The sequence below is a fragment of the Coregonus lavaretus genome, assembly GCF_964263955.1.
Source record: "Coregonus lavaretus genome assembly, chromosome: 2".
In the NCBI taxonomy this organism is placed as follows: Eukaryota; Metazoa; Chordata; class Actinopteri; order Salmoniformes; family Salmonidae; genus Coregonus; species Coregonus lavaretus.
The window spans coordinates 10,287,111-10,300,921 of NC_139989.1; the positions used below are offsets into that span (position 1 = coordinate 10,287,111).

The 13,811-nt window shown below is 42.1% G+C and overlaps 1 protein-coding gene across 2 annotated transcripts in view; it reads right to left on the reverse strand.

The window, feature by feature from the left end:
- Window positions 1-10,120: 10,120 nt before the first annotated feature.
- The window catches only part of LOC311145591 (uncharacterized protein), a 122,567-nt gene continuing 118,876 nt past the window's right edge, over window positions 10,121-13,811 (reverse strand). The window contains exons 14-18 of one of the 2 annotated variants that reach the window (XM_084181871.1): window positions 13,019-13,111; window positions 11,933-12,014; window positions 11,537-11,649; window positions 10,709-10,886; window positions 10,121-10,353 (exon numbers count right to left, since the gene is read on the reverse strand). In XM_084181871.1, coding sequence (XP_084037997.1) covers window positions 10,346-10,353; window positions 10,709-10,886; window positions 11,537-11,649; window positions 11,933-12,014; window positions 13,019-13,111 — 474 coding nt within the window. In that variant the 3' untranslated portion in view covers window positions 10,121-10,345. The remainder of the gene's footprint in view (window positions 10,354-10,708; window positions 10,887-11,536; window positions 11,650-11,932; window positions 12,015-13,018; window positions 13,112-13,811) is intronic. The other variant, XM_084181872.1, reaches the window with a different exon arrangement.

Genomic DNA, 13,811 nt, shown 5'->3' on the forward strand with positions numbered 1-13,811 from the left:
TTTTCTATCAATCTTCAAAATGTGTCTGCCCTTATGGATTCACAGAATATATGTATATCCTTTACAGGGCTCTGTAGCATCAAACAGATGCTAGACATTCAGATATCCAAAGAATGTTTGTTTATTTGTTATATGGTAAAAGTAACATTAAAAAAAAGTATGAACAGTGTAGTACAGTTCAATGTGTCTGAGTGTGTATCAGGTGTAGAGACACACAAGTGCGGAGAACTGTAGCTACAGATTGTTACACCAGATCATGTGATTTACCCAAAGATTTTTGCCAACATCTTGTCTATTTCAAGTCTTCTCTCATTGATCGAGAAAGGTGGGTGTCCACCCCAAAGTGCTGCATGTCATGATGACAGAGACCTGTCTCGATCAAGACTTGAAATAGACACAATAGCGGTGCACATACTACTTTATGGAGTAAAAAAACAGAGCATTTTTTAAATTCAAACTTGACCCCCTGCAACTGGACACGGACATTTTATGAGACTCCTGTTTCCCCGAATCGAGAACAAAGACGGCATCGCTAATGTTGGTCGAAAATTCTATTTTCTACACCAAACAGTACCTATCCTGTAACTCCCAGTAATGGATACCAACAATCTTTGGTTAAATCACATTATCTGGTGTAACAATCTGTAGCTAAGAGAACTGGTGATCAGCAGATGATGGGAGAGGTGGTCATACAGTAAGTACAGTAAGGTCAGGGAATACTTGTAAAGCTGTGGGAGGAGTGTTGTCATGATCAAACTGCCAGTCAGCTCCTCATGAGTCATCTGCTTGAAATCCAGCATAATGTCTAATCCCTGGAGAGGGATACAGTTCACAGGATACAGTTCTGCTACATTGACACATGCAGGCAAAAGGAATTATGTTTCTGTATCACTCCAGGAAGAAGCCCAGGCACCACATGGTCTTTTCTGTAAGATAAAAAACGAAATAAATTATACTCTATTGTACAGTTTGAACAATAGTTGAACTGTGCCAGCATAACATCAACATTTGGGTAGACTAGTTGAACATGCATACATGTGCACATGCACAGAGATGACATTTACAACAATATCCAGCCTAATAGAAATACATATGTTATAACCCTCAACCTTTGCACAGTGACCAGACCGTACAAATTAGCCTTGGTAGGTAGGCAGACAGTATCTACCTACATCCATGTCTATCAGGCATGCTTAGGCAAAATATTTTTATAGTAAAACCAGCTTCAGTTTTAGAGATTTACAACAGTAAATTGTTGTATTATTGTTTCTCCTCACTGTTTGCTAGTAGACTGAGCTAGCTAGCTTGCTTGATAAGCAATACTTGTTATTTACATCTGTTTGGAATCCTATTTTGCGTCATGCCTATACTTTTGTGAGAATGAAATGCATCCATGGTCATAATCATAACCAATGTCAACCCTCGTCAATTATGTTACATAGCTAGCTAGTAAAATTATTTACAGTTGCTGATGTTACACGTTTGCTAACAAGTTACAAATGTGAGACATGGCGCATAACAAGTTAGCAGGCACCAGGCTAACTAGCTATCCAACTCCAGTCATGTGCCAATGTTTGCTGGTAAACCTAGCTTTAGGTGGTTGGTTGTAACATTGTAGCTTGCTGTTTAGCAGCTAGCTATAGCTACGACTAAGAAGAGAAGAGGATTTACAATCGAGATACAAAAGATCTCCAATTGTAAAACCTCTTCTATTTTTTGTCATAGATATGGCTACCGGTAGTTGTTTAGCTAGCTAACTTAGTTAGCAAACAGAACAATTATTATATTTCCCCCCACTGTAACACAGTAGTATGTTAACCAGTATTACACAATATGAGTTTCAGTAGTTAGCTAGCTAGCTAGGTGGCTTGCAGGAAAAAATAACTTAGCTAGGCACCATATTTGTCATCTGCCCTCTTGGTGCTGACATCGACTGTAGCCAAGATTCTAACGTTAGCTAAATCCAACACTTTGTTTCGAATCCTCTTTGCTATATTCCGGTTGACACATCTATGGTTGAATGTCACCATGTAGCTAATAGATGCTCCATCATCAAATTCATGTTGATGAGAGCAATCACTTGAAGCCATTGTGTCTGATCAGTTCTTTCAGTTTTGCCCAAAGGATTGTTGTTAGTGTCCGCCTCCTTTTCAAAAAGCCCACCTTGGGGGAGGGACAGGTGCCAGAGCACAAAGCACCACCCAACACAAGTTGTAGTCTTTAAGGGACTGGAAAAAATGTCTGCTTGTATATTTAGCAATTAATCAGCCAATAGGAACATAGCTGAAAGATGTCCAATGGCTCTATTGAACAAGGACAACCATACTATACACAAAAACGTATAGTGCGATCAGTATAACATAGAGCCTTAACAAAATGCCACAAAGCATCAATACACTGGAACCCCCCATCAATACACCGGAAGCCGTCATATGGTGTATCATTCAGCATGAAAAGCCCTGACCTGCCTTCCCCCAGGGCAATTATGTGTGAAACACATCTCACTGTCCTAGAAATGCCTCAGACATGATGAAAACAAGCCAAATTCCCCCAGGATTAAATTTACAGAACAGCTTCAATAGACCTTGTCATAGATTCTACAAGTGTCTGGAACTCTATTGGAGGGATGCGACACCATTCTTCCACGATAAATTCCATAATTTTGTGTTTTGTTGATGGTGGTGGAAAACGCTGTCTCAGGCGCTGCTCTAGAATCTCCCATAAATGTTCAGCTGGGTTGAGATCTGGTGACTGAGACGGCCGTGGCAAATGGTTTACATTGTTTTCATGCTCATCAAACCATTCAGTGACCACTCTGTGGATGGGGGCATTGTCATCCTATGGGGGCATAGCCATGATAGCTAAAATAATGGCCTGCCCAGCATTTTTATACATTACCCTAAGCATTATGGATGTTAATTGCTTAATTACCTCAGGAACAGTGACGACCCGTCATTCAGGGCAGGAATTCAAAAGATTGAATACATTGGCCATGCTGTCAATCCAGCATGACTTCTGCCGCTTTCAAAACAACTGTAAACTTGGAACTGTGAAATCTCAGACTTCAGTGGTTCAAGACAACTGGGAACACGTGAAAAAAACGAGCTCGGACTGGGAAAATACGTTCTGAATGATGAGCCAACTCGGAATTCCAAGTCGAGAACTCAGGCCTCTTTTTAGAGCTCCGACCTGACGATCACTGACGCCATGATTCCACCTTGTTTTCTTCAGAGTTTCCAGTTGTCTTGAAAGCACCATAAATCCAGAGAATGCCAGACTTTGATGACAAAGTTTGATGACAAAGCTTGCCCACAAGGAGGACCGCCGTGCAGTGGTGTAAAGTACTTAAGTAAAAATACTTTAAAGTACTACTTAAGTAGTTCTTTGGGGGGGTATCTGTACTTTACTTTACTATTGATATTTTTGACAACTGTTACTTTTACTTCACTACATTCCTAAAGAAAATTATGTACTTTTTACTCCATACATTTTCTCTGTTACTCAAAAGTACTTGTTACATTTTGAATGCTTAGCAGGACAGAAAATGGTCCAATTCACACACTTATCATGAAAACATCCCAGGTCATCCCTACTGCCTCTGATCTGGCGGACTCACTAAACACAAATGCTTTGTTTGTAAATTATGTCTGAGTGTTGGAGTGTGACCTTGGCTAAATGTAAATAAAAAAAACAAGACAATTGTGCCGTCTGGTTTGCTTAATATAAGGAATTTTTAATTATTCATACTTTTACTTTTGATACTTAAGTATATTTTAGCAACTACATTTACTTTTGATACTTAAGTATATTTTACCAAATACTTTTAGACTTTTACTCAAGTAGTATTTTACTGGGTTACTTTCACTTGAGTCATTTTCAATTAATGTATCTTTACTTTTACTCAAGTATGACAAGTGGGTACTTTTTCCAGCACTGCCGCTGCGCCACTTTCACGTGAGCACAGCACAACAATGGCGAGTCCAAAAATATGTATTGTATACTGCTGCATAAATTATGTAATATGGCAGGAAGATATGTATACAGTAGCTAAGAAAGTTATACTGAATGTATATTGTGTAGCTGTTAGTAGCCCTAAAAATGTGGTCCCTCTGCCCCTCAGAACATAGCCTACTGTTCTTGGTGGTGCACATGTAGCCTATAGCCTGTTTTAGAGAAATGTCATTATCGAATATTGTAAGAGCTTTCATTGTCTGCTTATTTGCCCCCATTATTTATCCTACGGTTCTGACTTGGTGTACAGGGAGAATACTGGAAGAACGGCCCATGTTCTGAATTCTGTCGCTGTACATTTCAAAAGTGCTGAACAAATAGTTATCGACTACTCGCTCATTAATGCCTTAATCTAAATTAAGGTTTGCCTCTTATCTGCTCATCATTCCCTTATGCCATAGTTTGTACATCTCAATTGTTATATAGGTCTATCTCATTAATCATTTTAGGCAATGTTGGAATGATTTCATTGTTTTGCTTTGTGTATTATAATTAGTTCATGTGCTTTTCTTCACGAGGAGGGGATACTATATAATGTTGTTGTGTCTGTAACTGTGTTTGCTAGTGACAGCCCTTCCCATTCAAATATGTTTTGTCAACAAAAAGTTCAGTAATATACCCATGTAATTCCAGTTGACATTGCGAGGGTTGTTTTGTTTGCGCAATACGCTGTCTGTGCATTGGTATATTGTCTATAAAAGTGGATCCTCATGATTGTATTTTCCTTCCTTTTTAGACCACATTGGCCTAATAAATTAATAAAATGTTGTGTAGGGGCTTTGCTGGCATGCATTTAAGTTGAGTTTGCCCCACCAAGATTTACATGCTAAAATCGCCACTGCTCAGGAACCACGCCTGTGTGGAAGCACCTGCTTTCAATATATACTGGGGCCAAGCTTCCTGCCATCCAGGACCTCTATACCAGGCGGTGTCAGAGGAAGGCCCTCAAAATTGTCAAAGACTCCAGCCACCCTAGTCATAGACTGTTCTCTCTGCTACCGCACGGCAAGCGGTACCGGAGTGCCAAGTCTAGGTCCAAAAGACTTCTCAACAGCTTCTACCCCCAAGCCATAAGACTCCTGAACAGCTAATCATGGCTACCCGGACTATTTGCACTGCCCCCCCACCCCATCTTTTTACGCTGCTGCTACTCTGTTCATTATTTATGCATAGTCACTTTAACTCTACCCACATGTACATATTACTTCAACTACCTCAACTAGCCGGTGCCCCCGCACATTGACTCTGCACCGGTACCCCCCTGTATATATAGCCTCCCTACTGTTATTTTATTTTACTTCTGCTCTTTTTTTCTCAACACTTTTTTGTTGTTGTTTTATTTTACTTTTTTATTAAAAATAAATGCACTGTTGGTTAAGGGCTGTAAGTAAGCATTTCACTGTAATGTCTGCACCTGTTGTATTCGGCGCATGTGGCCAATAAAATTTGATTTGATTTGATTTGATTTATACTGAACAAAAATGTTACAGTTCATATAAGGAAATCAGTCAATTGAAATAAATAAATTTCAATTGACTGATTTGAAATAAAATTGAAATAAATAAATTATGCCCTAATCTATGGATTTCACATGACTAGGCAAGGGCACAGCCATGGTTTGGCCTGGGAGGGCATAGGTCCACCCACTTGGAAGCCAGGCCCAGCCAATCAGAATGAGTTTTTCCCCACAAAAGGGCTTTATTACAGACAGAAATACTCCTCAGTTTCATCAGCTGTCCGGGTGGCTTGGTCGCAGACGATCCCGCAGGTGAAGCAGCCGGATGTGGAGGTCCTGGGCAGGCGTGGTTACACGTGGTCTGCGGTTGTGAGGCCTTTTGGACATACTGCCAAATTCTCTAAAACGAAGTTTATCTGGCAACAGCTCTGGTGAACATTCCTACAGTCAGCATGCCAATTGCACACTCCCTCAACACATCAGACATCTATGGCATTGTGTTGTGTGACAAAACTGCACAACTGGTATTTTATTGTCCCCAGCACAAGGTGCACCTGCGTAATGATCATGCTGTTTAATCAGCTTCTTGAGATGCCACACCTGTCAGGTGAATGGATTATCTTGGCAAAGGAGAAATGCTCACTAACAGGGATGTAAACAAATGTGTGTACAGAATTTGAGAGAAATAAGCTTTTTGTGCATATGGAACATTTCTGGGATCTTTTATTTCAGCTCATGAAACATGGGACCAACACTTTACATGTTGTGTTTATATTTTTGTTCAGTATACTTTGTATACCTCATTTACTCAAGTGATTCAGTTATTTTGGCAGTTACCTGGCTTATAGGCTATGTGGCTTATATTATGTCTAAAAGAGGACAGAGAGGATAACGTAATTAATCAAGACACACTTTTTTTTTTTCATGTTTAATAATCACATCACTAATTAACAATTAACCACAATAAACACTTATTTCAAACCAAAAATTTAAATTCAAAATGAATGAAAAACAAAAAACTAATTCTGCGAATGACAAGTCTACCGAACACATTCCATTTGTTTCTGCATGCTCTTAAATAGGTGTTTTCTATGAGTACACTTGCACATTGGGTGTACGCTAGCAGTAGAAGCAGATCTATGGAGCTCATTGTAGCATTACTGGAGCGCTCTAAGTAACACAAGCCAAACCTGACAGCTACTGTTAGTCTTCCACAAGGGTGTGTTAGGGTGCGGACGTCTCCATGACACTCCAGGACTGTGTGTGTGTGTGTGTGCGTGGAGGGCCAGGGCAACAATATACCTAAATGACAGATATGACCTGACTTCTAATCCCACTTCCTGCTTTAACAGGATGCCCCTGCACCACAATGGGATGTTATACAGTGCAATTCTACACTTTAGTTTCAATCCCTTCCATGTTACATGTATCTTGTTTTCAAATCAACGCAAGAAGTTCACTGTATCCTACAATGTCAAAATCACATCTAAATGTCTTCCTGTAAATAACACAATTTTAATTTCTTAAGACTGGGGTTGTGGGGATGGACAAAGGTTATGTGAAAGTTAACAAAACTCTTACAATTTGTGAAAGAAAGACTGTTCAATAGACAGCAATCCACAAACTGGACCAGACCTCATTATGTCTCCCATGCATATAACCCCTCAAACACTCCCCACTGACACAACCACCATGTCGCTACGGGAACACAAGATAAATACAAATACAAAAGTGTTGCATCTATAGCACATTATATCTCAATAACATTTGTTCACTTCAGCAGCCCTTTTCTTGGAAAAAAGGCAGACTTGCTCAATAACAATAATGATAATGATACCCTTTACCATTAAAATCGTTAAAGGTAGATTAACATAAAATCTGTACTTAACATCCTTATTACCCCCTTATTGTTTTTTTTTTCTGTGGCGAAAGTGTATAAACAGTGAAAGATCTATTTATATCCAACCGTATGCAATCTCAGAGAGAACATATCAGTGAGTGTGGTAAGTCAAGATCAGGGGGAATATTGATAGTTAAAAGTGGCTGTGGACAGGCACAAGGAGAAATTTCACCATCAGATGAGGACCGTGGCACCAGAGGCGACGATCCATCTCAGCAGCCGCTCCTCTCACAACATTCACTGCTGCACTACAAAACCGCTCAAATATCAATATCTACAAACCTCTCCAATTTTAAAATAACATCTTGTTGATAACAATAGAATGTATTGGACATTTTCTTAAAACATTTTAATCTACTTTTATTGGCTCTGGGGATTAGGCCTATTACTCACATCTCAATAGATTGTGATTAATTTAATTTAAAAACATTATTACAACCTCAAACAATATTTCATTAATATCCTAGGAACAAAATGGGAGGCCATCAGTGTGTGCAGAGATAGCTCTACCTTTTATGAAATACAAATTTCCATCACGGTGAACCCACTTTAATATTTTCAAACATTTAAGGTAATTTAAATAGTTTCCATATCTCTGGGGAACGGATCATTCCTCAAAAAGAGTACCTGGTGTACTGTCCTCATTTTGAGTACAACACATTAAAAAAACACGACAAACTGAATTATATAACATACCAAACTGCAATAGAATTTAGAATCAAAATGACAGCCCCCAATTTTCTTCCAGCCCACTATTAAAAAAATTAAGAAAGATACACCACTGACTATTTGCCCCAAAGGACAAATATACTGAACCACAACACTGCAAGTCATAATGCACATAGGCTTTCTGCTCTGGGCATGATATTACCTGGCCATGCACTAAAAAGGCAATTGGAGGCAATTGTTGGATACATTGCTACGAGTAAAATAAGCCACATCGAATGTTCCACTGCCAACAGCCTGACAAAACAAGTCCTTCAGCAGAACCTCTAATAATGTTCCAACAAGTCCTTCAGCAAGTCCTCTTATAACTGTCAATAACACTTTACCAGAACCCTCAGAAAACAGCTGAAATGGGACAACAAGCAGGACCGGTCACAAAATACAATGATTCTAAATCCTATTCAAACTACAGTGCCACCACGCAGCTTGGCGGTATCATTTTCAACTATGCCATTCTGTCTGTGTCGCTCCAGGGACAAGGGTCCATCAGCTTGAGCTTCCAGCCCGAGTCCCATTCCGGTTTCAGGTAAGCAGGACAGGAGGCACGTACAGTACAAGACACACAGCTCCACCAACCTCCAAGACACTTTCCTTCACATAATTCATCTTCACACTCTATTACTCTCTTGAACTTTCCCAGACAGTACTATTCTGACACATCACATTGTTGTCTTAACATACTGAAGGGGACAGGTCTTTACGTCACTACGTCTCCCTGTTGATCTGTTTTTGTCTTCATCTCCCTTGTCACACCCCTGACATGCTTTCTCAGACTCAAAGCCCTAAACGGAGTTGCATCTTCATGACTGTGTGCCTTTGTTTCGAGAAAAATATGTGTGCGTGTATTCAAGAGGATTTCTGAGCCCTATTGGCAAAGAGACCATCCACCGTATTGGTTGCATGAGAAATTAAACGAAAGAAGAAAACAATGAAACAAACCTTAAAACGAAGCCGATGAGGAAAATAAACTAATGTAAAAGTAAACAGAACACCACAGCTCATTGTTACAGTATTATTCACTCAAACACACCATCACAAACACACAGTTTAAAGAGAGTTAAATAGCCTACTGTTCAAGTACAGTCTACTAGTTTCCTATTATTTAGTGAGTGCTCTTTAAAAAAAAAAATGTTTAACCCTTGGACAGTGAAAAAGAGGGGTCTGGACTCTGGGTACATGGATATGAGAGAGGAGGGAGTTGAGGCAGTGAGTGAGTCGATGGTTAGTGAATAGTGAGTAAATTAATCAATGGTTATTGGGAACACACCACAGCCCTACATGCTCACAAGTAAAAGGGTTCTACACACATATTAGTCTGCGTACATAACCCACAGGTGAGTCTAGGAGGGTTTCCCATTGGGTAGTGTCTATGGGGGTGTCTGTGTGAAGCAAACAGGTGTGTTCAGAGCTGACGTTGCCTGGTAGATTACTCTCACTAAAACGGCACTAGGACGTACTGTAATACTGGTTAAGACTAACTTTTGCTACTGTACACTGCAACTGCCATGCTATGCTCTTGGAGAGGTGAGGAATCATGATCTAAAATTATCGCTGTTGTCAGAGGCGCGGAAGGGAAAGGTTCATATACAACACAGCCCATCGCCCCTCCCATCACCTGACCAGAGGTAGCAATGGAAACCATGATCTCCGGAGAGCCATCAGAGTACGTTAATACAAGGTTAACACAACCAGAGAAATCACAGTGAACATGGCAAGCCTCCGTTCCCCTCCCAATGTTATCCCAACCTGCCTGAAGCTTGGTCTACTGTATGTACAATGTCAGCTCATCCAATGGGAACACAGGACAGCGGTAGGTAGGTAGCGCAGGTACAGGCGTAGTAAGACAATGATACATGAGTGAGGTCATAGGATGAGTGAGGTGTTTGGATGTGGGGAGTGGGATTGAGGGTCATGACCCGAGTCCTGCTAGCGTGCAGTTGCCCCCCTGTCCCAGCCGGGGGGCAGCGGCGGTAGCCGGCAGAAGTCAGGGAGTCGTTGAGAGAGACGCTGCGTTGCGGGTGAGGGGCTGTCGCCCGGGGCTGGCCAGGTTATGATGTCGGCGCCGTGGTCCGTGCGAGAGTGGGCGTTCTCGCGGAAGTTGAGCTTGAAAGACTCAATCTGCAGCAGGAAGGGTGGAAATGGGACAGAAAGAAAGGGAAAGAGGAGAGAAGGAGAGAGAAAGAGGAGTGGTGGACATAGGATATGTTGAGGGGGTTAAGATGAAGAGGGTAGAGGGATAGCACAAAGAAGAATTAGAAGCCTGTAAAATAAGAAGTCAAAGGTAATGGGGTGGTCAGGGACTTCATGGAGAAAAAAAGAAAGAATAATTCACAAAATAAATATGAAAGTCTCAAAGTCATTTAGATAAGAGACCCTTCTCTGCTCCTTTTGTATCCAAACTTGCCCCTTCATAAGGCCCCTCTCCAGACCAGACATTCATAAAGCATATTTGGGTTGAAAGCTGGGTGGTCATGGGGACAGACAGTATTTGGGAGGCCTCATATCAGCTCACATCAAGGGATAGGAGTCTGAGAAGGAGGAGGAGGATGAGTGGGACCCAGCCCTGGGGGAGAGAGGATAGGTGGGTTACTGGTCGGGTTGGAGGGCACACTTACTTGTCTCAGGGATGCGTGAGTCAAAGCCCTGGGGGTCATGGAGGCCCTGGCTTCCGCAGGGGGCACCCTCCTTCACCCCATTCTCCTGGGTGGGGCTGCTTGCCTGCCCTGGCACCGTGGCTGGGGTATCACTGGGGGGAGCCCCATTTCCCTCTGCTATCTCCTGGGCCCCCTCAGCCTAAGAACACATACAGTAACAGGGTGTCAATTGGGTGGGAGGGGGGGGGAGATTGCAATGGAATGGAAAAAGGGGTTGCCGTGTGTACAGTAGGACAGATGGGATAACAACAACACGCGTATTGAAACAAAACATAGCAGGCGCTGAGGATGTCTTCAAAGCTGGAAATAAAAATGGTAGAAAATCATAAAAGCTAAAACAGGACCAGTGGTCTGATGGTATCAAATCAAGTGGAAAATAAAGAGCTATATGTACTCAAACATATTAGATGAGAGCTAGATTTAGATGTGGAATATATTCTTCAGCTATATTTAATAATCTGAAAAATAATAATAGTAATCTTTAGACAGGGGCTTAGGTGTACGGTAGCTCTGGGTACATAAACAGCTGACTAAATCCAGAGGAAGCTAGATAGTTTTGTTAAATGTGTGTGTATGCTGCTTGTGCAAGCTGAAAGGTTCTCTCTCTCTCTCTCTCTCTCTCTCTCTCTCTCTCTCTCTCTCTCTCTCTCTCTCTCTCTCTCTCTCTCTCTCTGTGTGTGTGTGTGTGTGTGTGTGTGTGTGTGTGTGTTTTCTGGACTATACCATTTCATATGCACTGTCTGACAGTGAAATGTGTGTGCAAGTAGGTCCTTTGTCCAGTGACCTCACCTTGATGTTGCCACCGCCGGGCTCGTGACAGAGGTTGTCCATTGAGCCCACTTTGGACTTAGCCTGATCCTTGTAGTTCACTTTCTGGGACTCAATCTTCACATCGCTGCCCCCTAAAGGACACACACAGTCAGTGGGACAGCATAAACAATACACACTGCACAGGTCCACAGAACAGAGATCAGTTGGTGATAAACTGAGCTATGGACCGATGTTTTGCTTAATCTTTATAATAATCTTTGGTAGTCACATTTGAATGGTCCTTAATAACATCTTGAGTATATAATGACAGTAAGGTGCTATGGTCAATAAAACACATAGAAACATACACAACACATGCATTTACTGTGTACATTCAGTATGGCAACTCAACAGGTCTACCCAAGAGGGCCTTACCAGGCTTGTGTTTGATGTTGGCCTTGGAGCCACACTTCGATGTCACTTTGCTTAGATCCACCTTTTTGTTGAGTATCTGAACCTGCAAATATACAGTAGACCCAGTTACACACACTGAAGAGGAAATGAATGACAACTGGTCAAAGAGCCATGACAGCCATCTTCTTCGCCATGCAGTTGAACCTATTCAGCTTTATCATTAGCCATCTGTTCTTGGGAAAACTCATGTACTGCCCCTTGTACTAATGTGTCCACCGCATACAGTAGCAACAACAGCACAACCAATCAAAGGAGGAAGTCTGCATGGAGAGCCAATCAGAGTTGAGTGTCTGGGCAGGTCAGAGGTCAGAAAGGTAAGGGTGGTGTTTGATTGGTGTTGAGTGAGTTAGAGACAGAGACAGGGAGAGTCTAAGCCAGTGTTTCCCAGCTCCAGTTCTCCTGTAGCCCCGGAAAAGCACACCTGATTTAACTTGTCAACTAATCATCAAGCTCTCAATGAGTTACATTAGGTGAGTTTTTCTGGGGCTACAATTCAAATGTGTGCTGTTGGGGGTACTGGAGGACTGGAGTTGGAAAACACTGGTCTAAGCCATGGGCAGTAGCAAGCACTACGGAGGAGGGTTAGCTAGAGATACCATGCTGTCCGAAAACCACATCACACAACAGCCTCTTGTTTCAAGGTCCCCCCCCCCAAAAAAAAACAATCGGTGATTAAGAGTGACGTCTTAAAAGCGTTCGGTGGTGTCATTCGGCAGGAGCGATGCTTTCAGGCAATGACCGTGCCAGTGCCAAAAGGGAGCAGCACTGTAGCATTTCCTAGACTAGAACCGAATCCTGGCCATAATTGTCAATGATAGAACCGAGTCACTCGGAGTCTTGAAAAAGGTCTCAGACCGAAAAGTCTACAATAAACGTGCGGAAGTTATGAATGAGTGAGGTTCAGCCTGTCTCAGACCTGTTCCAGTGGAGTCTTCAGAAGATATCTAATAACCCCCCTCCCCCGCCCAAGCTCTTTAGTGGTCATGACGTGCGGTCAACCGTGTGGGGTTGGGGGCCATTCAAGCTAAGCCGCAATCCGGTACTAACCTTCCCTCCACCAGGAACATGCTTGATATTGTCCTTGGAACCCAAGCGTGAGGTGACGTGGCTGAAGTCCAGCTTTTTGGAGACTATCTGAACCTACAAACACAGCATAGCAGGCAGAGAGGAAGAGTAGGGTCACCGTGGGGGTTAGGGTTAGCGGGAGGGTCAGGGTGGGGGTGGGGTGTGACGAGGAAGGAAGAGAATAGTGCAGATGCATCTAGAGGCCACACACAGAGGTCTATTGACACACACATGCGGGTCCCACATCCACACCTGCCCTTTGAGGATGTTCAATTGCTGCGGTATTAAAATAGGTTATTGAAACAGGCATGTGAATGTAATATCATGGAGATGGTTTCACCTGTAAAGTATTGTATGTTGGTGCTAACTTGTGTTGTTACAGTGATAATTACTATAACTGTGTCTGACTGCATCAATGATGATATTGCTAAGCATATGCCCTTTTAATGGGCTTAAGTGAATGGCTGAAGTTACTGTCCGTTTAATATTAACTTTGGTGATATCCTGCCATATTGAGACAATCATACTTGTTGGCACATAGACGGACAATCACACAGTGACAATATGACATTAGTACCATGAACCCACAAACCCAGTAGTTAGATTTAGAAAATGACAAAACTTCATCCAGTCCATTAGACATTTTAGTTAGGAATCACTGCACCTTACTGTTGTGCTGACAGTTAAGCAAAGGACACACACACACTTACACAAACACACAGACACAAGGCAGTAGCAGGGTTAAGCTCAGATCCTTGACAGCCATAGGAGTCCT